At 38.8% G+C, this 26,378-nt stretch overlaps 1 protein-coding gene across 1 annotated transcript in view; it reads left to right on the top strand.

Moving 5' to 3' along the window:
• Positions 1-26,378, top strand: part of FSHR (follicle stimulating hormone receptor) — a gene marked incomplete at both ends in the record, with an annotated part of 119,357 nt that overhangs the window by 45,145 nt on the left and 47,834 nt on the right. Inside the window, one exon of the mRNA XM_084901011.1 lies at positions 6,490-6,561. Coding sequence (XP_084757137.1) covers positions 6,490-6,561 — 72 coding nt within the window. The remainder of the gene's footprint in view (positions 1-6,489; positions 6,562-26,378) is intronic.

Here is a 26,378-nt window from a genome sequence, read left to right as displayed (position 1 = left end):
AAAAGGCAGCTTTCTCAAAAAGAATATTGGCTGTTTTCCAGATGGCCAGAAGCTTTTTATGAGATTTTAAAAACTATTCTCCTTTAAGCCAAAAGGGAAATTGAATTTGGCCAAGGGTGAATAGACTCTTCTAAAAGACACATTCACAGGATCCTGAAGTTTCCCAATTTCAGGAAAGAAAACAGTAAATCCCACCCACCTCATTTATCAGGGAAGAGATATTAAGTAACTTGCAATAGTAAAGAAAACATTTATTTTCACAGTGAGGCTTGATACGTTGTAAATTTATTTACAGAAATCACCCAGGCACTTTATTCCACCTTGCAGAGTAGAATAAAGGTGCCATCTGACAAGAAGGGTATGATGCCACTTCTAAATCAATCAATCAATCTCTCTCTCTCTCTCTCTCTCTCTCTCTCTCTCTCTCTCTCTCTAAGTTTAAAAAGAAACAAATAAATAAGTGATGCTTGGGATATGGCCTGGTGAGAATTTCAATCTTGAGTAATTAATTATGAAATATTTCAAGCACAAAGTATATAGTATAATAAAAAGTAGAAAATACTATAGATGTGGTTGTTTACCACTCTTTTTCCTCCTGGCACAGAGGTGAGCACTATGATAATTTTGGTGTTGATCAATCTCAGAATTTTCCTTTCCATAAATAGATATGCATTACTACACATGTTTTAATATATAAGTTTTATTATTATTATTCAGTTACAGTGAGGCCAACAGATCAGAAGGCTAATGCCATTGAAAGACAGTTTGTCACACTCACAGATCCTAAGAGAAGAGTGCATGCCACACCAAGGAAGGGTACACGGGGAAACACCAGAGTCAGTCAGGAAGCAGAGGGTGCCACAGGAAAATGTGGCAAGAGTCACTATTTTGGCTTCCATTTAAATGAATAGAAAAGAGAGGGCAAACAAGTTTAGAATTGGCTAGTATGAATAATTTCAGCAGACGATGGGGTGTATGGACTCTCCAGTAGGAGTGATTGGGACAGAGGAATAATGGCCCAGAGAGTAAGGGCTCTAGAAGGTAGGCGGTGGGGCACACAGAGTTCAGATTGGCTATTTTGCAGATGAAAGGCACACTCACAGGCCAATTGTAAGCCAACTCTAGGAATTAGTCCTGAGAGGAGGAGTTCCTCTAAAGTCACAAAGTCACAAGATATCAAAACATCAAAAATATAGGATAAAAAGATGACTCGTGCAAAACAATATACAATTTTATATGGCAGGTTGTTAACCTTTATAAAAATCTAGAGGCCAGGTGCACAGATTCATGCACTGGTGGGGTCCCTCAGCCTGGCCTATGCCCTCTCACAATCCAGGACCTCTCGGGGGATGTCAGACTGCTGGTTTCAGCCCAATCCCATGTGGTAGGAAGTGGAAGACAGGCTGAAATTAGCAGTCCCCATTCCTGTCTTGCGAGCTCATTTGTGCCTGGCTGGTCCCCATTCCTCTCTCCCCAATGTTGAATGGCTGAGCTATTATTATATGATGGCATGAGGGTATGATGACCATTTGCATATTAGCTCTTTACTATATAGGATTGCCAACCAGCTATTTAGAGTACTTGTAGCAGTTTACCCTTCCTTCAAGAGTATAGAAAATGTCCCATTATTCCACTACATCTGCAGTATTGTTATTCTGAAGTTTTCCTTTTAATGTTTGCCAGTGAGATGGCATGTAATGGTATCTAATTAATGTTTAAATTTATATTCTCCAGTTACTAGTGAATTTGAACATTTTTTCATGTGTTTATTGGACATTTGCATTTTCTCTTATGTAAACTCATTGATCACATCTTTTGCCAATTTTCTACTGGGTTGCATGTATATTTTTGTTGTTATGTTATAAAGGTCAGATTGCTAACACTTTTTTAGTTGTATGTGTTGTAAATATCTTTCCCAAGTCTATATCTCATCTTATCAATTACTTCATGTATCTTTGACTTACAGAAAATTTAAGTTAAATATAGTCAAGTGTATTAGAAATTTTCTTTCCAATTTTGGTCTGTGGTTTTTTGTGTCTTTTTAAAGAAAGTCTTCTAAACAGAATATTGTATTTTATTTAAAAGTTTTAATGTTTTGCTTTTTCCAATTTAGATCTTTAGTAAACCTAGAAGTGAGATTTTTAGTATGATAATAAGGAAGGATTTTATGTTATTTTTCCACTAGGATAAACAATAGTATCCCTTATTGATTAGTCCATATTTTTCTCCATTGATTTCTAATACTACCTGGTCATTTGTCATTTCCTATCTTTTATAGTCTACTGTATTTTTGTGTTCTTTATTCTCTTCCATTTATCTATTTCTTAATCCCTGTCAATACCACAGCATTTTAATCACTGTAACTTCATAAAAATCATATTGCCTTTCCTATAATTTCCCTGATCTTGTTTTACTACTTCAAAATTGGTTTGGCTATTTTTCCATATAAATATTCATCAGCCAGTCAATTTCTATGCAAACATATCAAAGCAAAAACAATATTGTGCCTTAGATGGGTCTTGCATGTAATTTATGGGTTAATGTTGATTAAAATAGATATCTTCACAATATTGAGACTTCCCATTTAGAATGTGCTAATTTTGTTTGTTCAGGGCTTTTCTTAATGCCTTTAAATTAAATATTTGATTATGCTTGCTTCATAAATTGCTGTCTTGTTTTCTTAATGTCTTATTGTATATGTTTTGTGGTCATTGTAATTTATATATTTTAAAATATTAAAAGAATGCAAATTATTTTGTGTACTAATTATAAAGCCAGATACCTTACTAGACTTTCTTATTAGTTCTAATAATAATCTGATTATTTAAGAATAAAGTTTCTTTGTTGCATAGGCAATCATGTTAGCTATAAGTAATGACAGTTTTAAAATAAAAAATCCTGACATATATTTTTCTTCTCTTACTGTGTAGACAAGATATCTAGTACAAGATTAAAGAAATATGTAATGGCAGAAATCCTTGCCTCATTCCTAATTTTAATGGAATATGTCTAATATTTCACCATTGACTATATTTATTGTAATGGTTGATAGACTTAATTCTTTAACATATTAAGAATATTCCCCCTTTTCCTTGTTTGTCAAAAGTTGTGTGTGTTTTTTTGTGTGTTTTTTTTATCATGAATGGGTTTTTGTTTTTATCAAATACATTTTCTATAACTCTTGAGAAAATAATGTGGCTTTTCTCTCTTAATTCCTGCTATGTGGAAATTTTCTTTAAGTTTTCTGATATTTAACAACCCTTGAATTCTCAAACAAACCCAAACTGATGATGATGTATTATTTGTTTACACTCTATTGGATATATATTGGCACTATATTATTTCAGATTAATCTATTTACAGTAATAAGTGAGATTGACTTAAATCTTTTCATTACTTTATTGCATCTGTCTGGCTTTATTACTAATGTTACACCAGCCACATAAAATGTGCTGGAGAGTATTCTCTTTACTAGTCTCTGGAATAGTTTGTATCAAATTGAGATTTTCTATTATTTTAAAGAGGTAGAATTTTTTTTAAGTCAGATGATGCTGACCTTGTTTTATGGTGGGTAACTTTTAAGCTACCAATCCAATTTTTTAATGTTTATAGACCTACTAAATTTTTCTAATCTTCTTGAGTCACTTTTGGTTAAATATGTATTTCTAAGAAAATTATCCATATTGTCTGACTTTTCAAACCTAATGTTATAAAATTATTCTTAGTTTTCTCTCATTTAAAACCCATTATACTGGTAGTTAAGTGCCACCTTTCATGTTTTTCATTGTTTTATTGTTTTTATTTTCTTCCTTAAAGTTAACATATTTTTATTCTCTTAATCTTTCTAAATAATTAGCTTTTGATTTTATTGATTCGCTTCATTGTTTTTAATTAATTTCTATTCTTATCTTGATTATTTTTTCTCTCCACTTTCTTTAGATTTATTCTCTCAAGGAGTACTTAAACTTTGCACTGTGCTTTAAGTTAATCTGTTAGACTCATTTACTTTATTTCTAAAATGAAAATTCACTAAGAATAAAGTTCCTTTTCCTTTTGCCTTTACTAATGCTCCCTATTTAAAAGAAATTTGCACACACATTTTATTTTAACTAATTACAGTTAAATCAATAAAAACATAACAAATTAATTATCAGAAAGTTTCTGGTTAAAGCCTGGCATGATAGGTTGGTTTTGCAACTTTAAGTTATAAACAGTTTTCTTTAAGAAACATTCAAATAATGTTATTTTTCTATAACAATCATTTTTAGTGTTAGATTTCTAAATCAACGTCCTTGAAACTATTGTAATAAATTTTTCAATATTACAAGAAAGTTATTTTTACCCTCCTTAGCAATAAATTTATGTAGAAACTTAACCTTATAATTGTGAAATACTACATTTAGTATAGATGGAACTTAAACTCTATGTATCAAATTAAGTTTAGCTGAGTGTTTATCTTCTCAAAACATTTTTATCAACAGTTCCTAATTTCATAAATTTTCTTATTAAACAGCTTTTGAGTTTCCCCCTTAAGTTCTGGCCACAAATAGAATAAATAAATATTAGATTTATAATTTTCTGTTTCCAGGATTCTGCTGTTCTTTCACTAGTTTCCTATGTTGGAAGTGTAGCTCATTAATTTTCCATCTTTTTACTTTTTCTGGTATAATAAAACTTCAAACTTATCTATAAGTAACTAAAACTAAAGCCCATAAGTTTTATATGTTATATTTTAATTAAATTCCAAATAATTCCTAATTTTTATTGTAATTTCTTCTTTGACCCTTATCATTTAAAAGGATGTTTATTTTGTTTTGGTTTAGGCTTTCCTGTTGGGTATACATGTTTTGGGATGGAGTGGAGTTAATTATATTTCCTTGTTGATTTCAAAGTGGTTTAATTGCATCATTGCCAAAGAAAATGATTTGTTTGATATCAATTTGTTTGTGACTTAGTTCTTAGTCAATATCTTGTTAGTATTTCTTATTAAGTAGGTAAGCTTTCTAATGATTATGAAAACCCACCTATTCAATAAGGAGCACTAATTTCTTTGTTCAGCATTCCTTCTTGCTTTTTGTTCTTCCCCACTGAATTAAATTTTCTTACAGATATTAATAAAGGAATTCTTTTGCTAAAACTCTGTGGTTAGTGGATAATTAAATTTGTCTAAATGTGTCTTTAGCATCACATTTGAAAATAAACGTTTTGTGATATAGTACTCTAAATTGGCAATTATTTTCTCTAATAATTCTGAAGATATGTTTACAAGTTTTCTAATTTTTAATTTGATGATAATATATTTTTTCCTCTCTGTTTGCACCTAAAATATTTTTATTGTCTACAGTTTTAACTAATTGATATCTGGCAGTAGACTTATTTTTGTTCTTATCCGGCTTTGTTGAGATTTCTGAGTCTGAGGATTTATGTCTTTTATAAATTATAAAATATTTTCAGATTATATTTCATTGAAAATTGTCACCCATTTTCTGTACCTTTCTTTCTAAAATGCGTAAGAGAGAGAATGCACAGAGGGAAGAAAAGGATCTTTTCATCTCTCTTCCATGTTTCATCTCATGTACTAGTTTTCCATCAAAACACAAATCCTTTGGCTAAAAAGTCCAGGAAAACTGCCCTTCCCCACACTTTGGCTTCAGTTTACCCTCTTAGTATTCTGGTTTGCATTCATTACTCGGGTTTTCAGTTGGACCCCTGGAGGTTCCTCATATATTCTTACAAGCTCAGCAATGTATTTAGAACAATATTTTTTATATGTTATCTAAGAAATCTATGCTATTTTTAGTGGAAATATCTTCAGGTTACCTAGTTTATAGCCTTTCAGGAAATGGAAATCAAGACTCTTCATCTTCAGAAAGGATATAATTATAGTAAGTTTTAAATACTTGCCAAAGCCGGTTTGGCTCAGTGGATAGAGCTTCAGCCTGCGGACTGGAAGATCCCAGTAGGGGGTGTGCAGCAGGCGGCTGGTGGGTGTTTCTCTCTCATCGGTATTTCTAGCTCTCTATCCCTCTCTCTGCCTCTCTGTGAAAAATCAATATATATTTTAAACACTTAATATAGGTACAGGCAATGAACATTCTTAAAATATGCCTGCTACTATTGGGTTCATTGTCTCTTTGAAAGGTCAGCTACGAATGACAAAAAAGAGAAGAGGTATTCAGGGTTGGAGTAGAGGAAGGGCTACAGTAGGCAAAATGGTGACAAGCAAGGTTCATATTCAGCTCTACCATGAGCTGTGTGACGCTGGGCAACTTTTTTAACCTCCTAAACCTGTTTCCTTTTATACAAAATGGTGCCTGGCTGCCTCACTGCTTCACTGCTTTGTGGTGAAAATGAAGAGAGACCATGTAAAAGCAATTTCAACCATCATTAAATGGCAAAGACTTAGCTGCTGTTAGCTGATAATAATGCATTAGGCACTTATTTATGAATGGATCGGCTGTCATATTTTTATGTCCATTCTCGTTTCAGGAGGTTTGTCCTCACCAAGCTTCGAGTCATCCCAAAAGGAGCGTTTTCTGGATTTGGGGACCTGGAGAAAATGTATGTACCTGACAATATCGTGTGTGAAGGCCTCAGTCTGGCTATAGGCAGCAGCTTCAGATCACACCTAGCGGGATACCCTCTGCTTAGAAGCCAGAAAACTCTCCATACTGGCTCCCATTTTATTTCTGCATCACAGTTCCCAGACAGTAATGTGGAATCTTTCAGAGTGGGGCACTGAGATAAACACAAGCAATCCAAGAATTCTCACTGCTCTCTTCTATAAGGTGTTGTTTCCAAAGTACTCATGAGTGGAATTTTTGCAAACAAAAGCCCGTTTTCTCTGCTGACATCATTCTTCTTCAGGGAAACTGTCTATCATTTCTGACTAATATTTAATTGACAGCAGCACCTAACATTTGTGCTTGAGAGCTAGGCTTCCTGTTCCCAAGCCACGCTGACAAGTGGTAATCGATACATAAACATTTAAAAGTATTGGGGAAGTTTACAGCACTGAGGGAGGTTTCCTTTGATAAGAGAAAACTCCTTCATTAACACAAACATTCACTTCTTATTGGGTTAGTGTACGTAGGGACTGTACCAAATAGGATTTTCTCAAAATGGCAAGCAGCAATAAAAAGCAGAACAAATTCTCCCATATTTTAGGTAGCCCACTCTCCCTTTGAAGGCTCTTAATTCCATCTCCCAGGCCTTTCGGGCTGGGAAAAAATGTATTCTTCACTGCAGTGGCAGCCAGATTTCAGGACTTAAGTGCCAATAATTACAACAAATAAACAGATCACACAGAGAATGAAAGCTACCCTCCAAGGTTACATGTGTTTCGCCTTCTTGAAGCCATTCAATTTTTCCTCTTGGTTCTTTCCCTCACCCTGTCATCATTTAAGAAGAATATTTACTGAGGTTTGAGGAAAAGAGAAAGATGCCCATGAATGAAAGAATTTATTATTAAACCACCTGCTTAGAGGGGAGTGGTCAGAATCCTGGGATTGGGTGTTAGTTTTAACACAAACTCACTGTGTAACCGCAATTCGGTCACTGTATCTGTCAGGGCCTTGATTTCCTCACCTGGGGGCTAAAGGAGGTATTCTAAAGGGGGCAGGTGGTTTATGTGCTCTCTAATTTCTCAGTGTGAGAAACCTCCAGGTGGATGAGAGCCCCTCGGATTTACCTTCTTGAAGACATTCAACACTCACAGGAATTGGAAGGTGAGGCACTCATCTGAGCAGAACTCACCAAGGTTAACAGGAAAGCAATAGATTTGGAGAGCTTTTGGCTCAAGGTGTGCTCCTGATGGATTATCTATTCCCCTGCCTGAAATTAACATAGACCAGATGATTTTGATGCCTCATAATTGCATCAAAATTATACCAAAATACAGGAATATCAGATATCACAAATAATCCACCTTAATAAAATTCAATCAGCAATGTGACTGACCGCTAATTGGACGTGCAGCCTCAGATGAGACCTCTCTGGAGTGATCTAAATGGTTGAGCTGAGCTGACATAGCAATGATTTCAGAGACAGGGCAGCTAGAAACTCCTCACCCTCCTCAGATGAAGCTTGTCCATCTCTGCCTCATGTCTTTATTAATCAGCCTGCGCTAGCACAGTGAGTACACAAAAATTAAAATTATAGTGATCTTATTTTTTCCAATACCCTTTATGTCTTAAGGTTTCAAAAGCACTACCTGGTAGAGAGACTAGTACTGAATTGAACTCTGAACAGACTGTGCCTTTCCATCTCTGCTCACCTTCATTCATTGTCGCCCCTTCTCTATGAGTTCTCATCTCCTTTCCAGAGCTATCCCCTGCGTTTTCTTTTTCCTTCAGTTTTTAACCAGTTTCCTGAACTTAATAAATATTGGCTTCCTCTCCAATATCACCTTCTCCAGAAATCATAAAATTCCTTTCATTGATTTTCAGCGTGTATCCAAGGTACACCTATTCTTATTTAAAAGAAGTGGGGGTTGGGGAGGAGCTTTCTGTATAAATTCTGCCTCCCTTCCCTGCTACCTTCCCCTCTCCTCCTATCACTACTACTCTTTAGAAAAAGCACCTGTATTCACTGTCTCCCTCTTCTTTCCTTTTAATCACTCCATAGGCTGCCCACAGGCAAGGTGGCCACCGATTACCTAACTCTATTATTCCAGCAAAGTCCCTAACAATACCATAACTGGCTGATCTAATTACTTCTACTTTGTCTTCCTGGTACTTAACTTACATGTACTGAAATGGATTTTACTGACCATTCATGACATTCTTAATGCTCTTCTTCCTTTTAATTTCAGTGATGTCACACCCTTCTGCCTGCCCTCTTACCTTCCCAGACAGCTCCATAAGCCATTTCTCTATATTTCTTGTTCCTCAAAGTTCAGATATTCTGGGGATCCATTTTTGGCTAGTTTTCTTTTTTTATAGTCATATCTCTAAATCATTATTCATCAAAGAGTGTCATACTATCATGGCACCTTAACCTTCATCTTTAACCCCCACCTCTCTTCTGAGACTGTAATTTTTGTTTTGAAATGGAAAGTCTCCAAAATATCCACACCTAATTAAACTGCAAGTGCCTCAAATTCAATATGTGCATATTATCTCTATCCTTAAATTTCTCATCTTCCCATGCAGCACAGAGAATAACATCACCATCTGCCCAGACTCCTAAGCAAGGAAATTCTGTCTTCCTTGACTCAGGCCCCTCTGTCCCTCATATCCAGGTGCTACAGGAGTACTATTAACACTCCCACAAAATCATTTCCAGAATGCCCTCCTCTCACTCCTGCTGCCATTAGATCCAAAGTCTCATTAACTTGCATAGATAGCCTCCTGCATGAGGCTGCCATGCCTGTCCCAGCTTAAATCTCCCCACCACTCTGCTGCCAGACCTACATGGCTCAAACTCACTTGCAGAAGAAACTGGAAGGGCCCTTATTGCTATGGATTTAGTTATAAGCCCTGGCACATGCATTGTATCACACACTTTCACCAGGTAGGAAAATGTGCCATTTTCCAAACATTTTAATTACCAGAAATAGTATCACCTATTTAGAATGCGATGGCTGGTTCTTTGGACAATGCCTAGCACACGTAGAGAGATTAAAAAATAGTATCAGGTGGAGGAAGGGAGGGAGGGAGGGAGGAAATATACTTTCACATTGGGCTTATGTAGATGCTGTCCCTCTGCCTAAAATTCCACTTAAAATTGAAACAGAAATCTTGCTTATCCTCCAGGCTCCAGTTCAAATATTCCTCTTTTGTCCTGTCTTTCCAGAACTCTTCAGTGTTTCCAAATCACAATCTCATGTTCAGAGTATTAATAGCATATTTATTGGATTATATAAATAATTCAGAATTCACGAGTTTTTCCAGATCCCTTGATTGTTCTTAATTTTTCATTAAAGTACAACAATAAGTTCTATTGCTTTTAACTCCTTGCTATGACTCTTATCTATGTATTGCCTTCTCCAGCTTCCATCAGCATGCTCTCCCCTCAGCCAATCCATTCTCTACAAAGCAATCAGAGTGATATTTTCTGAATTCATATGGAATGATGTCACCTTCCACATCTGCCCGCCCACACACACACACACACACACACACACTTTCCCTTCATGCCTTACTACTGCTCTTATCATTGAAAAGAAAGAGAGAGAGGGAGAGAGGGAGGGGGGGAGGGAGGGAGGAAGGGAGAGAGAGAGAGAGAGAGAGAGAGAGAGAGAGAGAGAGAGAGAGAGAGAAGATGAGAGAAAAGTTAAGAAAAGAAAAAGAAACTGGACCTCTCCCATTCTCTCCTTTTGCTCTACTAGCCTCATTCTAGTTCATAAAATGTACTATGTTATGCTTCCAACCAAGGTCCTTGCTTGGCACACTCTATTCCCTCTGACTGGAGTGTCTGAAGTTGGTTGGCTCCTCCCATCCTTCAGATCCCCACACCAGAGTCACTTGCCCAGGAAAGCCCTCCCTGGTCTCCCAATGAGGATAACTCATACCATACACTCATAACAGCACTGGTCTTTATGTGCTGGCTACCATTTTAGCAATTTTATACATATTTAGGTGATAATTTAATTAATTTCTAACTCCCCTATTAGACTAAAGAGTCCATGAGCACAAGGACATTTTTGCTTTCACTTGATAGTGGATCCATGGTGCTTTCACTTGATAGTGGATCCACAGATTAAATACAATAAATAACTGATAGATGCATGAATAAAAAATGAATGAATAAACAAATATAATTAGTTGAAGAGACAAGGTATCCAGATATAAAAAGAAAACACTAAATAGTATGAATAGTAATGATAAATAATGTACAAATTTAGAGGCATTTGAACACTGGCTGAGAATCTACTATGATCTAGACATTTACATAGCTAGAGTTTAAATATAACCCAGGACAAAAAAAAATGTGCAAGCTCATATGTGCAAAATCAGTGGCACAAACTGCATTTGTTATAATTCCTTTTGTTGTGAAGGGAAAAAGAAAATAAACCTCAAACAGGCTTAAGGGAGAAAAAAGGGAATTTAATGGCTCATTTAACTTGACAATCAGAGAGAAAGAATGGCTTCAGAAACATCCCTATGCAGGTTCAGTGTCCTTAGGACTTGGGCTCTTTTCCTCTCTAAGGTCTCCTTCCATTATGTTCATTTCAGTCACTAGCCCCACCACTAGTGGCAGTATAGGCAGTCCCAGTCCTGCCTTCCCATCTTGGGATCTATTCAGAAAGACAGAGCTAACCTTTTCTTGATCTATCCCAAAAAAATCTGTAGATTGGTATGACTTGCTTAGATCACATAACCATCCCTGGACCAAACACAGCAGCTAAGGAAATGTGATGCTCCAATTGGCCGTGGCTGGGGTAAACAGGCTCCATTCTTAGAATTGAATGCATCTACCCCAACCATATGGACCTGGAGTCAGGGAGGGAGACCCACAGACAAAAACTGATGTTGTTGCTGGAGAAATAGTGGAGACTACATGCCAGTAATTGGGCAAATAACTAAGGTCTAAAGAAAACTAGTCCTGTTCTCATCCAGAAGAGAAAGGTCTCTATGGGCAGGGTGGATGGGGATTTGATAAAATTGATTCTTCCCTCTTCCTCCTGTTAGAATGGTTGAAAGAATCCAATGATTCTGCCCAAGCCCATGCTGATGATTCTCCTTCTTTCATTAACCCAGCTTAACCCACTCCCCTCTGCCTGAATTCAAAAGGAAAGTCTTCTTGGTAGAACTGGGGCAGGAGTGTCACCATCAGAAATGAAATGATCACTGTTCACACCTTAGCTTTCATCAGCATCACCGTCTCAACCCTCTTCCCTGCTTTGGGGCCAGCTGGGGAAAAAGGAAAGCATTAAACTCTGCAGCGTGAAGTGGCTTTGCAAAGTGCATCGTAAACTGTTTACATTGACTTTAATTACTTTGGAGCCTTATGTCAGCTTGGTATAAAGTGTGAAGATTACACTGAATAGGGTGGGGGGGCTAGGTGACAATGTGGTGATTTATGGTAACCAGGAAAATTATGTATGGAAATGAGAGCAATTTAAAAACATATCTTCCATGCCATTATAACACTGGAGAGGGAAGAAAAGCCAGTATATAACAAAATATCTTTGAAAATAGGAGCATGATGAATATGTAAATGAGACCAATCAACATCAGCTGAGATACGTATATGCAGATGAGACCGCAATGAGCCAAAATGTGAAATAGCTCCCAAACCATAAATATGAACCATATAAATTTCATTTGAAATATTCATGATAACATAAGGACAAAAAAAATATAATCAAGTGATTTACTTGCATATAAAAATGAGAATACTAGTCTGACACTCCACCCTCTACTCCTAAATCACAGGGGGTGAAAAAGTTAACAGAGGGACTTATAAAGAAAGATTTATTGGGTGAGAACTGTTGCAAGCACACTAAAAACGTTGAGGATCCTCCAAATTCTCAGTCTGTGGAACTCATTCAGCACAGATAAAAGGAAAGGAAATAAACCAAGTAACTATAGCCATTATGGTGCCAGTGCTAGAAAATGTGGGTTCCAATCCACTTTTCCTCCTTGAGCACCTCCTGTTAGATAATGTAGGTGTAAATACATTTCTACCCCGGCCTTCTATGACTCTGAGAATTAATGGGGAGAGAAACTTTGAGTCCTACTTCCTGGAATAACCAAGCAAGAGGGAGAGTAAAAAACTATGGGCCAGTGTTGGGACAGTTAGATTCTGAACGGGAAGAGGGGATTCAAGTCCTTGGGCATCAAAAGAATAGCAAGGCTCAGTGTTTCTCACCTCAGGTTGCACTTTAAAATCCCGTAGGTAGCTTTGAAAATAAACCACAGGCCTACCTTTTCCAGGAATTTTTAAATTCCGTTTGTCTAGGGTAGGGCCAAATATTGATCATTTTTTAAAGCTGCCTCGATGATTCTAACATACATCCTTAGTTAAAGCTACTGAAATGGATGTGTAAGTCTGAATCCAACTCACAGAAAGAACATCCATGAACATGTGCAGTGTCCCTATATGATGTGGTTGGAGAATTAAAAGGGGGAGGGTGGTAGGAGATGAGGCTAGAGAAGAAGCTGGGGTGGGGCCATGGAGCACATGGCCATGGGGCATGCTCCAATATCATCGTGAATGATAGAAATTAAATGGGTTATTTCAAACAACCACGTGAATGATCTGATTTACATTTTTGCTTTCAAGTTCCAGTGTGTCAGCTCATTTCTGGGTAAAGCTTGGGATCAGACTGGCTTTAGTCCAAGGGTTTGCAAACTGAGATGCCTGTTTTAAGTTGCAAATTAACTTAGTCAGCAGTTGGGAAATGTTAGAATTTGGCCAACTAAGTTGTCGTTATTGACCCAGGCCAAACAAACATGAGTAGTTAGTATCTAGAAATGAAAGTCCTTACCTCATTTTTGTTCTCCATAAACATTCTGAAAATAAGTTGTTTTATTGTATTTATTGCTTCACCAAAAACACAAGAAGCTGTTTTCTTGTCACATTTTGGATTGATGTGGTTTTAGTGTATCCATTAAGTCTCCTATTTTCAACTGTTTCTGTGTGGGTCCTTAAAATAAACTTTGCAATATCTAATAGCTACCCTGCTCAAAAAGAGAATAATGTATTAGGTGTGTATTTTTATGCTTGGGTTTTTGCTTGTTTGTTTCTTCTTTGATTTATTTCTGTATGATGGGTAGGGGAGGGTGAGTCTGATAGGGAAAACAGATTCTTGAATTCTAGTGATGTTACGATGCTTCCAACACTCTATTCCTTATAACTCTCCACATCTCAATCCCTTATGCTTTATCCATAAAGATAGTGCCAGTTTTCCTTTGCTAGACAGGATTACAGGAAAAATACATGTAAGAGCTCCAATGTGTTAGTCTGCTCCAGCTGCTATACTGAAATACCAGACTGGGTGGCTCACATAGTAGACACATTTTACATTTCTGGAGTCTATAAGTCCAAGACCAGAATGCCAGCACACCGTTGCTTATAGACAATTGCCTTCTTGCTATATCCCCACATGGATGAGAGAGAGCTCTGGTCTCTTTATCCCCTTATATGGGCACCAATCTCATTATGACAGTTCTACTCCCATGACCTCATCCTATTACTTCCCAAAGTCCCCACCTCCAAACATCACCACATTAAAAATTAGGGCTTCAACATATAAATAGGAGCGGGGAAGCAAATATTGAGTCCATGGCATGCACTGTGAACTAGCAAGCTTATGCAATAAAAATGTACACATTGTAGACGATCACTTGATGAGGAAAGCATAGATCCGCCCTCATTTACATGTTCCATCTGTAAGACCCTCTACTTTCTTGGCCACTTGACGCTCCAAGGCATTCATGGTCCTGGTGACCTCTGCTTAGTGCCTTTCATTCAGCAGCTAAGGCTTCCAGGAGGCAAGACCTGACAGAGTACTCAGACAAGGCTTTTCTGGATTGCCATCAAATACAATCTTCCATTTTCTTTTCTTTTCTTTTAATATATTTTATTGATTTTTTACAGAGAGGAAGGGAGAGAGAGAGTTAGAAAGATCGATGAGAGAGAGTCATTGATCAGCTGCCTCTTGCACACCCCCTACTGGGGATATGCCCACAACCAAGGTACATGCCCCTGTCCGGAATTGAACCCGGAACCCTTCAGTCCGCAGGCTGACGCTCTATCCACTGAGCTAAACTGGTTTCGGCCAATCTTCTGTTTTCTAATCAACAGCCATGCAACAGCTCCTTTTAAGACTTCTCCTTCAGCCATGCTTACCCTTCCAACCTTTCTTGACAAGACAGGCTGTGGGAGAGACCTTCAGATGTTTGTTGGGGCTCACAGATATACCATAATAAAAACTTTTTTCCCCTCTGTCAGTAACTCAATGTTTTTGTCTACTCAGAGAAGATACAATTAAGGCGGCATAATAGTCAAGTTAAAAATAGCTTTCTGGCTCTGCCTGGAGATGTGTGTGTGTGTGTCTGTGTGTGTGTGTGTGTCTGTGTGTGTGTGTGTGTGTGTGTGTGTGTTTTAATAGAATGGTATTAAAATAAAAAAAGCTGCAATCTAAAAGCAAGCTTCAATCGATGCACAAACTATTCATTTTTATTTCCTCATTTAGCCAATGCCCATCATGACCACATCCATCTGGGTCGTTTATGACTTAATAAGATGCTTTAAAGAGTAAAAGACACAAATAGAATATGGACTCACTTGCCTGCCCAGCCCCTAACAAATAAACTACCTGAATCTTACACTTTATAAACTTCTCTTATGGTGCTCAGATCCACCCTGGTCAGCTTGCGTGGAAATCAAATGATCAGAGATGTGTGTTTATAGTGCAGACCATTCCAGAAGTTAAACAGGCAGAGAGGAAAAGCATAAGAGTGAGGGACCAATGCCAAAGGAGCCTAAATGGATAAAGTGGAAGTTAACAACCCCAGTGGGCCTGAGATTCTGAAATAATCTGGGCACAGAGATAGCAATTGTTGATGCCAAATGCTTCATAAACATGTAATTTGCACTTGGATGTGAGCGTGCTTCAAAAAAGTTAAAAGTGCATATAAACACAAGGTATGAATATAAAAAGAGCACATTTGCTCTGCTTCCCCTTCATGGTGTCTCAGCTCAACTGCACACTGACTACTGCCCTTGCCTTCCTCTCTCCTCATGTCCCTGAGAAGCACCACACAGAGCTGGGTACAGTGGAAGAGAGATGGTGGGCAGAGTTCATGGGTCTGTCAGCACTGGTCCTTTCCCAACCATTCAGAACTTTTCCTCAAATCAGACTCTCAACATTTAAAAGAATCTTCTTCATTTTTCTCCCAGTAAAAATACCAGCATCTGAAGAATGTGTTGACATTAAATTCTAAGGAGTTCATGAACTGGCTTTTTCAATACAATTTGCCTTTGGAAAAAGACACAAAGTGGGGAATGACAATTTCAAAGGACTGAATCGCTTCTGGCGGGATTTCAGTTAATGTGGCACCATGTGCTTAAGGAGATTCGCTTTAGTGCATGAAAAACCATATCTGGATTGGACTTACTTGTTTGGCCTGCAAAGTCCATCTGTACACAAACTAAAATTAGAGGAAGACAATCTCCCCATAATCACACTGACAACAGTGCCTTTGAGTTCCCATCTACTGAGAACGGGCTCCCTCTCCGTCTGACTGACCAGGTGGAGAACTCGGCCTTTTTCCCCCGTGAATGTTAAAAATTGAGATGTCAGTCTTCATGTGCTTATTTAAAATATGCCCCTTTACACCTTCCTTTATATTTTACCTTCCCTGCTTGTCTTTATAGGTACATAAAACTTCTCAGTCCAATCAAGTAAGACACTTAAGATGTGACTTTGCATTTAGTAAAGCAGACATTTGCTTTTGGGGGAAAAAGGATGGTTGGCTTAGTTTAGCACCAAATTCCATAACAAGGCAAAAAAAAAATCCTACAGAGAGAAGTTCCACACTAACTTCAAGAAAACAAGGCCAAATCAGAGATTGCCTATTGGGGCTTTTTAAAGGGAGCGGATTTATAGACTTCAGTCAAGTGCTCAAGACAAGTGCAGTCTGATGGATGACATGGGCGAATCCATCAAATGATTTATCTGGGTTCACAGAGTAAGTGATTGTGACTTCCATCACTCCCTGAGCACCTGTGAGGATGAAGCTTGTAGAGTTAATGAGCTTTCTCAAGCCATGGACACCTCCTTCTTACGGGTGTATGTGCTGTTGTGTTTGTTCTGTTCTATTTGTGAGCACTCCAAGACAGACCAAGCAAACTCAGAGAAGCAGAATCCATCCATCAGTCAATAATTCCACAAATTCTCCTTGAGCCACAAAATATGGGTTAATTAGGTAAGGGAATGATTTGAGGAAGTGTATGTGCCTACAACATTACCACTAGATATTCTGGGCAATAAAGATAAAGATACACGTCCTGCTCTAAAGGAGTCCCCATCTTGGTGAATAATAACAATCACAGCTGTCATTTATTGAGTGATTATTTGCCAGAAACTGAGATAAGCCACTTTACATGCTTTACCTTATTTAATTATCATAATCTTATCATCCTGATTTTATGGTGAGGGCATTGAAACCATTCAAATTGTATGACTTGCCCAACATCACATACCTACTAAGTGATGAAGCCAGGATTAAATCCCAGGCATTCTGACTCCAATGTGCACACAGTAATCTATTAGTCTGTAATAACTCTGAATGTAGCATGCAGGTCTAGATAATATATAATATAGGAAGATGCTAATATTGCTCTCTAATGGAAAGAAGTAGGACATACAGAAATACAAATTTACAAAGTTATCGTCCATTTTATTTGTAGTAGTAACAGTAGTATGGATATATTTGCATTGGTTTCCTATTTTATGATTTCAAAATACCTCTTTTACCTAGTAGCTCACCAACCCTTTAGTGGCAGCTGGGGCAGGTAGCTGTGCTCATCTCACAGATAAGGACATGAAGTTCAGAGAAGCTGGGAAAGTGTTCAAGATCAAGATCTAGGAAGTCATAGAGGTGGAATTCCTCTGATGCCACATCCTGTACATATTCTCCATATAGGGCTTTGCTTTTTGCAGTACAGCCATTTACTTATTAAAGAGAAGTTACACCTTCAAAGTCTTACAGTTGCATCAGTACAGATAGTCACAAACTATCCAAATCAGAAGGAAAAGCAACAAATTATTTTCAACAAGTATATAACTTCACATGCAGGTGTTTTTGCTCAGCATTTCTCATACTTTCTACTAAATCTTGATGTCCTGGAAGTGGATGAATGTCTGATCCAAGCAGTGAAAATCCAAAACTGGCCTTTTCCATCTCTAAGAGGAAATGCTCTGAAAGGGTGTGTCTATTATTAAAAATTGGTCCAAACTATCTTATCAAAACATCATTTTTAATGGAAATTTTCTTTCTAAATCTACCATATTTATTGGCTTATTTTCATGTTTTTGCCTACTTCTCTCTGTCTCCCCTTGGAATTATATTCGAGTAACATGTAGATTCATCCAGAACTTCTTAGTCAAGACACAGAATTTCATCTTTGCAAGAGAGAATTTTTCTTTTGGTTAAATGCAATGAGCACTTTATGAATTCCTGCTAAGTGTCTCCTCCATCATGGCATCTCAAATCTTCATGTGCATATAAGCCATGTGGGCAGTTAACTAAAAAGAGATTCTGACTGAAGAAATCTAAGTGGAAATTGATATTCTGCAATACTAACCAGTTCCCAGGTGCAACCAACACTGCTGGTCCATGGTCCACAAGGAGTGACAAAATCTAAAAAACACTGCCCCTGTGTAAGCGACTGTGTAGTGAAGGATCTGAGATAAATGGCTCACACTCCCTGTTCCAAAGTAGTTGTTAACAAAATACACTTGAAACAACTAAAGAAAAGCACAGGACAAATGCATAAACTGGTGCCCCATTGTTACAACCACATGATAATGGGAAAAGGTGTCTCACGCTATTTCTCACTGTCAGGTCACATTCTATTGTTAAAATAGTCCTCAGTTTTTAGTATAATTAGTCACTATGAAAGTATTGTTTCAGATCCTGGAAGCCCCTCTGTCGGTACTCTGGAAATACAGTCAGACATAGAAAATGCCATTCACATGCAACTATTTCAAGAGCTAACCCAGTGTATGGTTCATCTGGGTAAATTGAGCCTGAGCACTCCTTGTGCCAGGATTTCTGTATCAAAGGCAAAATGTGGAGACTACATGTGTGCATTTATGACCTGGCAGTTTGAGGTGGGCCAAGGTCAGAGAGAAGCACATAAGGTTTTATCCAGATCAATCACAGCTAGATTTGTGAGGTCCGTTGGGGGAAGTGGGAATGCTGGAAACAGAAAGACCTTCTTGGCTCCTTCCTCCTCCGGCCAAGATCCAGAAACATTCCTGGCACACCCAGTGAAGCTCACTGGAAACCTAGAGCAGAACGAAAGCTATGCTGCTCTGCCTGAGCTCCAGAGGAGGAATGCCACAGAGCTAATCACTGGACTGAGATTGCCGGTTAATGCCCTTCCTCCCCAAGCCATCCATCAAGTTTATAGCAGCAACAAGAGTTCATTACCGAGTTCCTGTTTTGCACATTCTTGAACAAGGTTATGCCTCCAATTTTTAGTGTGGTGTATAAAATGAATGAGGGAAGGTAGGAGGGTGAGAGGGTTCCTGGAGGGAATGGTAATAAACAGAATAGGTGCTCCTCACCAACTGGAAGTGTGAATCTCCCCCAAGGCTTACACCTAGATAATCAGAAAGAACAACACATCACAAGCTCTCAGGTTCATTCTTATGAGAAGTTCATTAGCTGCTTTTATTGATCTATCATTCATCTTTTGGTCTTGCATATTAGGAGCTGAAAGAAAACATGGGATTGGGATATAACCCCCAAGAAGTTTGTAATGTAGTTATAGAAATAAGAGGAATTTGTGTGAAACAGAGAACACAAATCAGAACATAGGAAACCTCTAAATATTGCTGTCTATACCTCGGGGTGTGGAAAGCAGCTCAAAGAGGTGGGAGTTTGATCAGTGTGGAGCACAGGAGGTTTTGCCAAAAGGAGAGGGGAAAGTGTTCTGAGGGGCAGTTATTAATGAAACAGAAGCAAAGTCATAATGAGAATCTGAGGTCTTCCTCAGGCTCCCACAGCCCTTGTCCTTCCATCATATTACATAGCCCTTGTCCTTCCATCACATTATGCACCTGGGGCTTCCACTATGCTCTGAAAGATCAAATGACAGTAGAAAGAAAAGCTCCATGCTCTAGGATAACTACCTGAATTCACCTGGGTATTGACTCCTTTAATGGCCCACCCATGATTCTATAGGTAAGATACTAGGAGCTAGTCCATCACTGTCCTGATAGTATACTGGCCTGTGCACATAGGCAGAATCAAATTACATTTAAAATGGCTTAGTGTCATTGATTTGGGAGAACTCTTGTTTAGGAGGTCAGTTTTCTCCATGGAATAGATGTCCCTTAGACTGGGCTTCTGAAGAACCAAAGGAAATGGGAGATGTACATATGTCCACTTACCTCAACCTAATTATACAGTCAAATCAGGGCACATGCAAAATTCATTTCAGGGCCCAAACTGCCAAATTTCTCTGCTTTCATAGACTTATATGAAATAATAAACACATGCTATGACCACATTGAGTCAGAAACACAGTAAAAATGGTGGACCATGCCTGGGATAGGCTGGTGTGACCAGATCTCTTAGTATAGGTGGTGTTTTTCCTTCTTGAGCACAATAAAATTCCTCAGTGTTTCCACAAATCCAAGTAGGGCTGAAGTCATAACAGGACAGAGTCTTCTCCCAATGAACAACAATAGCATTTTCCTGACCTCTAGAGAAAGTCAAGTGAATGCTTAGATTTCTCCGTCATAGAAATATGAGGTGTTAGTATGCTTTTTAAAATGCTCTAAGATCTCCTACATGCCACCTTTTTTTTTTTTTTTTAATAAAGTGTTATCAATGTCAGGATAAAAAAAAAAAGTCTTCTCAGTGAGTTTACGGGTGACACAGCACTATAGCTGGCCTCTGTCTCTTGGCAATCCTTAAACAATGCAAATGACAGGATTTGATTGAACTAAATATTCCACTTCCTTGGTCCTTCCTCATCATCTCCCTCCCTTTGGTCCTAATCCATTTGCACTCCTGGCTCCTGCCACTGGCGTCTAGGCATGCCAAACTTAGAGATACATTTGGCTCTTTAGAGCTTAATATGTCACATTGAAAGCCATAAAAAAGGGAAATTGCTGTTCCAACATTCACTAATGTATGATTAAAAGCATAACGATGTCCTTTGAAGGACTTCAAAAGATACAGTGACAAGCACATGTGGATTCTGTGCCCATCCTATATAGAGAAGAAAATATTGATGGCAGTGAATTTTTCAGACCTTAATCAAGGCCATTGGTGAATTTCAAGTCCCACCCTTGCCAGATTGCCCCTGGCCCCTAGTGAGACAATCCTTTTGTCAGGTTGCGATGTCTCTCCACTATCATTCTACCATCCCGTCTTTGGCATTTAAAAATCTCATTCCCCCATCAACATCAAATCTCACTCCAAAGGATTCTTAAACACTGAGGTAGATGGTCACCTTTAAGCCAAAGGCTAAATACCCCAGAATTAGGCCACTGGGCAAAATTTGGGAAGGTCAAGTTTCAAAAGCACCAGCTCCAGACTCTAAAGTATAAAATATGATATGAAGAATATGCACTTGCCTTGCCTACGTCCCTGGAATACTTCCAAAATGAATTGCTATGTATATGGAGGGAGGATGGTGAAAGTCCTGTTAAGCCACTATCACAGCACCATTTCTCCAGCCTTTTCTTCCTCTTCACTTCTTAAATGTCCCATAATGACACAGGAAGGAAGCTCTGCCTGAGGCTGGAAGACCCTATGCCTTCCCTTCAGGCAAGGGTGTCAAGGGAAGGATCTCAGAAAGGTCCTCAGGAAAGATCTCAAGGAAACTCCTTAGACCAGACTCGCTATCAAGTCTAGTAAATTGCATCCCAAGGTTTCCCAGCAACCCTATTTTAAATCTTCCATAGCATAAATCAGAAATATATTTTTAATCCTCCAGGGTCAGCAATCAAAGGTAACACGAGGACCAAAATAATTCTTAATAAGAGATATGCACAGTTCTGGAAAGAGAGGGTCTCAGTTCTGCCCACCCTAATTGCAATTCTGTTTGCTCGTATAAGTTAGATTTTCTGCATGGCCGACGGAGCTCTGTGACATGTCACCCTGAGAAGCTGGACTAAGCAAAAAAGTGTGCTCTCCCTTTTTCAGAAACAGCCAAGGCGTGCTCACTGTAGTATGTAAACATTTTATACTGAGTGAATTCCATTTCTACCCATGCTCATCACAAATGAGCCCCACCAAAAAGCTCCAATACATATGCATGGGGGAGGGGGGCTCTCAAATGCACTGTATGAAAGAATTAGAGCTAAAGCAGGAGGCACATAGCGAAGTTTCATTTAATTAGAATTTCAGAGAAGCCTAAAGAAAAAAGTCTGTATCTCCTTAAATGTTCTGTTTCTGCACCAGTATAGCTATCTTGCATTGTCAGGTGGCTTGAATTTGAAATGATTCCAAAGGCATAGCCTTTAAACCCTGAATGTTTGACTCTGGTAATATTATCACAGAGAGATAATGAAAGAAACGATTGCACTCATTTCTATTCCGAATTTTGTATCAGTGTCCACTTTTCTTTTAATCAGGGTGAGAGACTATTTCCCCCTGTATCAATGCTTGAGCCCTGACATGATGCCATTGCTTTCAGCACATCCCCTGAGTGTGCTCATTCCTTATTTTGATTCTCTCCTGTCTTCTCTTCAAGTCTCTTTATTATCATTTCTCCCCACCTCAACCATCCAACATTATTTGCTGCTATTCATTTAGAAGGACCCTCCTCATGGGCCCACATCCATGCTCTCCCTTTTCTTGCCTTCTCATTTCTATTCACACTATTCCCCATGACTCTCTCTGTATACACATAAACATGTAACATGCATTTCCTCCCTTGGCATACATTTACTGAGCACCTACAGTACACTAGACACTGGAGAGACAATAGTGACCAAATCAGACAGAGATCCTTGCCCTCATGGATTTTTAGATTCTTAATCTTTTGAAAAATATCAAGTACCCAATAGAAAGAGTCAGATGGCAGGTTCTGAGTAGTGATGGGGAGAACAATGAGAGCAGGGTTAAGGAATCAGAAGAGCCTCTTCCAAGAAGACCTGCTCCCTGGTCTGAGGTGCAACAGTCTATAAGACTCTCAGGCCAAAACCAGTTTGGCTCAGTGGATAGAGCGTCGACCTGTGGACTGAAAGATCCCAGGTTCGATTCCAGTCAAGAGCATGTACCTTGGTTGCAGGCACATCCCCAGTGGTGGGTGTGCAGGAGGCAGTTGATCGACATCACTCTCTCATGGATGTTTCTAACTCTCTATCCCTCTCTCTTCCTCTCTGTAAAAAAAATCAATAAAATATATTTAAAAAAAAAAAAAAAGAGTCTCAAATTCCACTTTGGACAACCATGCCATACCATGCCCATGCTCACCTCTGCAGTACTTCCCTGGGCCTATTCCTCAAATAAACCCAACTGCACTTAAATAGGAAACACAAAGCAAACAACTCTGTCTTAAGTAGCTCCCAAACCTCGGCGAGTATTGTCTCCCAGGGCCCCGTGTACGGCGCAGTACTGTCTGCCTTCCTGTAGCAACCTAGCAGCTCACCCAGACTGTGGAGCCAGGAACACGGTCCCTGATGGAAATGGGTTTGCTTTTGTTTTTCGTAATTAAGATAGGAATTTTTATGACTATAAAAGCAATACATGCTTGCTGTAGGGAAAACAAACAATGCAGAAAGCTTAAAAAAAAAAGTGATGGTTTTATATAATTCCACAATGAGATATCCGCTACTAACATTTTGGTGAACAGCCTTTCACAATTCTTTTTCTGCTGATACGTGGTTTTAAGAAATCAAAATGAGATTATATTATGCATGCTCTTTGTTTTTATTGTTGGCAGTATTACAGATGTCTCCCAATTCCCCCCCTTTACTCACCTCCGCCCAACCCTCACCCTCCCCCCCCCTCCCAGGTCTTCACCACCCTATCGCTCTTTTGTATTCTCATTATTTCATATAACTGCATGCTGACACAATGTTTTATAGAAAACTGATAGCTACTGAAGTGTTAAAAGACAAGGGCAAGAATCCCTAATTCAGGAAAATGATAAACATAAGGGATCAGGTATCTTTTGGGAAAAAGAAAGAGTCTACAAAGAACATGACTCCTCTAGTTCAAACCGAAAGCCTTGCAGAGTGCTGAAAAACATCACTGCGGACACACTTCTATGACATGAGGAAGGTGCACTCTTTGTTAGTCTTGGAAAGCAAGCAAGAGAGTAGAACATCACTTTCCTTTTCGTTGTTCCTCTGAATCCTCCCAGGAGGCTGAGTCTGAGAAGCCCTGTGAGACGGGGGCCTCTCTGAAAGGTTCTGTGAATTCGTTATCTTTACTGTCAAAGGGTTTTGAGTATTGTTAGAGGGAAATCAATGTAGAAGACATGTAGTTTCCGGAATGCAAGCCTGGCAACACAAGAAAAACGAGACATGGGGCTCCTTTAAAACTGACCAGGAAACAAGAATGTAAAAAGCCCCCAGAGGACCTGCAGCCAGCTTTCTCCGAGATAAAGGACCTGCTGGCTGCAGCAGCATGTACACGGTACTTGCTACACCACAATGAGCTGGGGCAATGGCACTCTGGTCTATGCATGTGTTAAAATTTTGCTTTAGACTTATGTTTAGGAAATATACCAGGCCCTTACGGAAATAAACTTGTGATCTGTCAGAAGACATTTGGCACTCAGCACATACACATATAAGTACACATATAAACATGCCATAGTAAAACCTTTCCCATGAATGCTTTAAATGTCACCATTACACTTTCTTTAGTCTCCCTTTCTTCTTCTCTATTCTTCCAGAAGTTACATGTTCTACTCATTTTATAGTTACCTTATCGTTTTTTCAATCCATTGAGTGTTTAATTATCTTGACTGCAAATTATATCAGTGTTTTCCAAGAATTTATTTATAAATTTGTTCCTTTTCATACTTTTCTGTTTTATCTTATGATTCCTATATCTTCCTTTATCACTTGGAGCATTTGAAAAATATCTCTTATAGTCTTATTTTAACTCCTGGTCATTAAGGTATAACTATTCTCTCTGGTGTGGTATTTCCTGGTATGATTTGCAACATTTTCCCTCAGCCTATCGTAGGAGTTATGTTCAGTGAGAGTCCCATGCTCTGGGTACAGAAACATCCTAACAGACAGCTTTGCTTCTCGTTTGCTGCTGTGGAACACTTTCATATTCTCCAGTTTAGGGATGACCTTTCCATTAATTTCGTGGCTTGAGGTTACTGTACCCAGTGATGGTGTGAATTCTCAACCAACATCATCATGTGTCACCAGCCCAGTGTTACTGCTATTGCAGGTGGCTGTTCCCACCTGGGGCCTAGGCTGCTTCTTTGAAGTCTCCCTAGTCAATAAGAGGAGCTTTGGAGCCCCCATATCATTAATATGCAGCTTATCCTGACTCCTGACTTCATTCAGGTGGTTCAGCTCTAGCTCCTCTCAGACAAATACAGATCTGCAAGTTGGGAGGATCCAAGTGATTTTGAAGCTTCAACTCTGGCCATTAAGTTCATTAGAATTGTTCCTTGGTCCTTCGGCTTCCGTATATATTCATCATTCTGGTCAGGTTGGGGATAGAGTCATGTCATAGTTTCCAAATAGACTAAGTATTTTTTTAAATGCTTGATCTATTTCATCCAGCATTGGTATGTATCTAGAGATAAAGAGGCCAACATATCAGATTTCCATATCAGCCAGAACTCTCAACATCAATGTTTGGTTGTCTATGATAGTACACCATCCTCTCGTGACTCTCCTTTGAAAACAGGATGGCAGAGGAAGGTAACCAATCATGTAAATAGAAGATATACCTTAGATTACCTTCTACCTTGACAAACTGGGCTGCTGGAAGCTACTGAGCATCTCAAGGAAGAAATGGTAGAAATGCAGGAAGGAGTTGTAGATACAAGAGACCGAGGACACCAAAAGCAACTTTCCCCAAGTTTCAGCCCATGGGAAACATTTAATTCAAGATCATCATTTTATAAGTAAAGAGATAAAGCCTGAAGAAAAGCTGAGTACTTGCCCAAGGTCAAACAAGCCTGTTAGCAGTAGAAACAGAAGTAGAACTCTGTTTCCTAAAGTGCTCTACAGTTAAAGCATTGTTCACTAGTAACATGTAATCCCCACCCAACTCAATCAGATTTAACCAGTTGTCAGACACTCCCACTGGTATGTTTTCCTGTCAAGCTGAGATCACTACAGGGAGGGAAGGAAGTAAAGCCACTGAAAGAAGCTCAGATGATGTAGGATTGTAGGCTAATTAAGCTCCCTATGATACCAGGAGCTACACTAAACTCAACTACCCCCCCTCCAGGCAAATTTGGTTATGGACCATCCCATCTCATTTCTTCCAAAATACATTCATTCCCTACTCAAGCTGAAAATATCTCCCCTGAGTTCGACTCATTATTAACTCCCCTTTCAGCAACTATTTAACCTCACTTTTAACTTGGTAATTTTTAAAATATATTTTTATTGATTTCAGAAAGGAAGGGGGGGAGAGAGAGAGAGAGAGAGAGAGAGAGAGAGAGAGAGAGAGATCAATGATTAGAATCATTGATTGGCTGCCTCCTGCATGCACCCCACTGGGGATCGAGCCCAAAACCCAGGCAAGTGC

Source organism: Pipistrellus hanaki (genome assembly GCF_964339955.1).
Source record: "Pipistrellus hanaki genome assembly, chromosome: 12".
NCBI lineage: Eukaryota > Metazoa > Chordata > Mammalia > Chiroptera > Vespertilionidae > Pipistrellus > Pipistrellus hanaki.
This window is presented reverse-complemented; position numbering and strand designations above follow the sequence as displayed.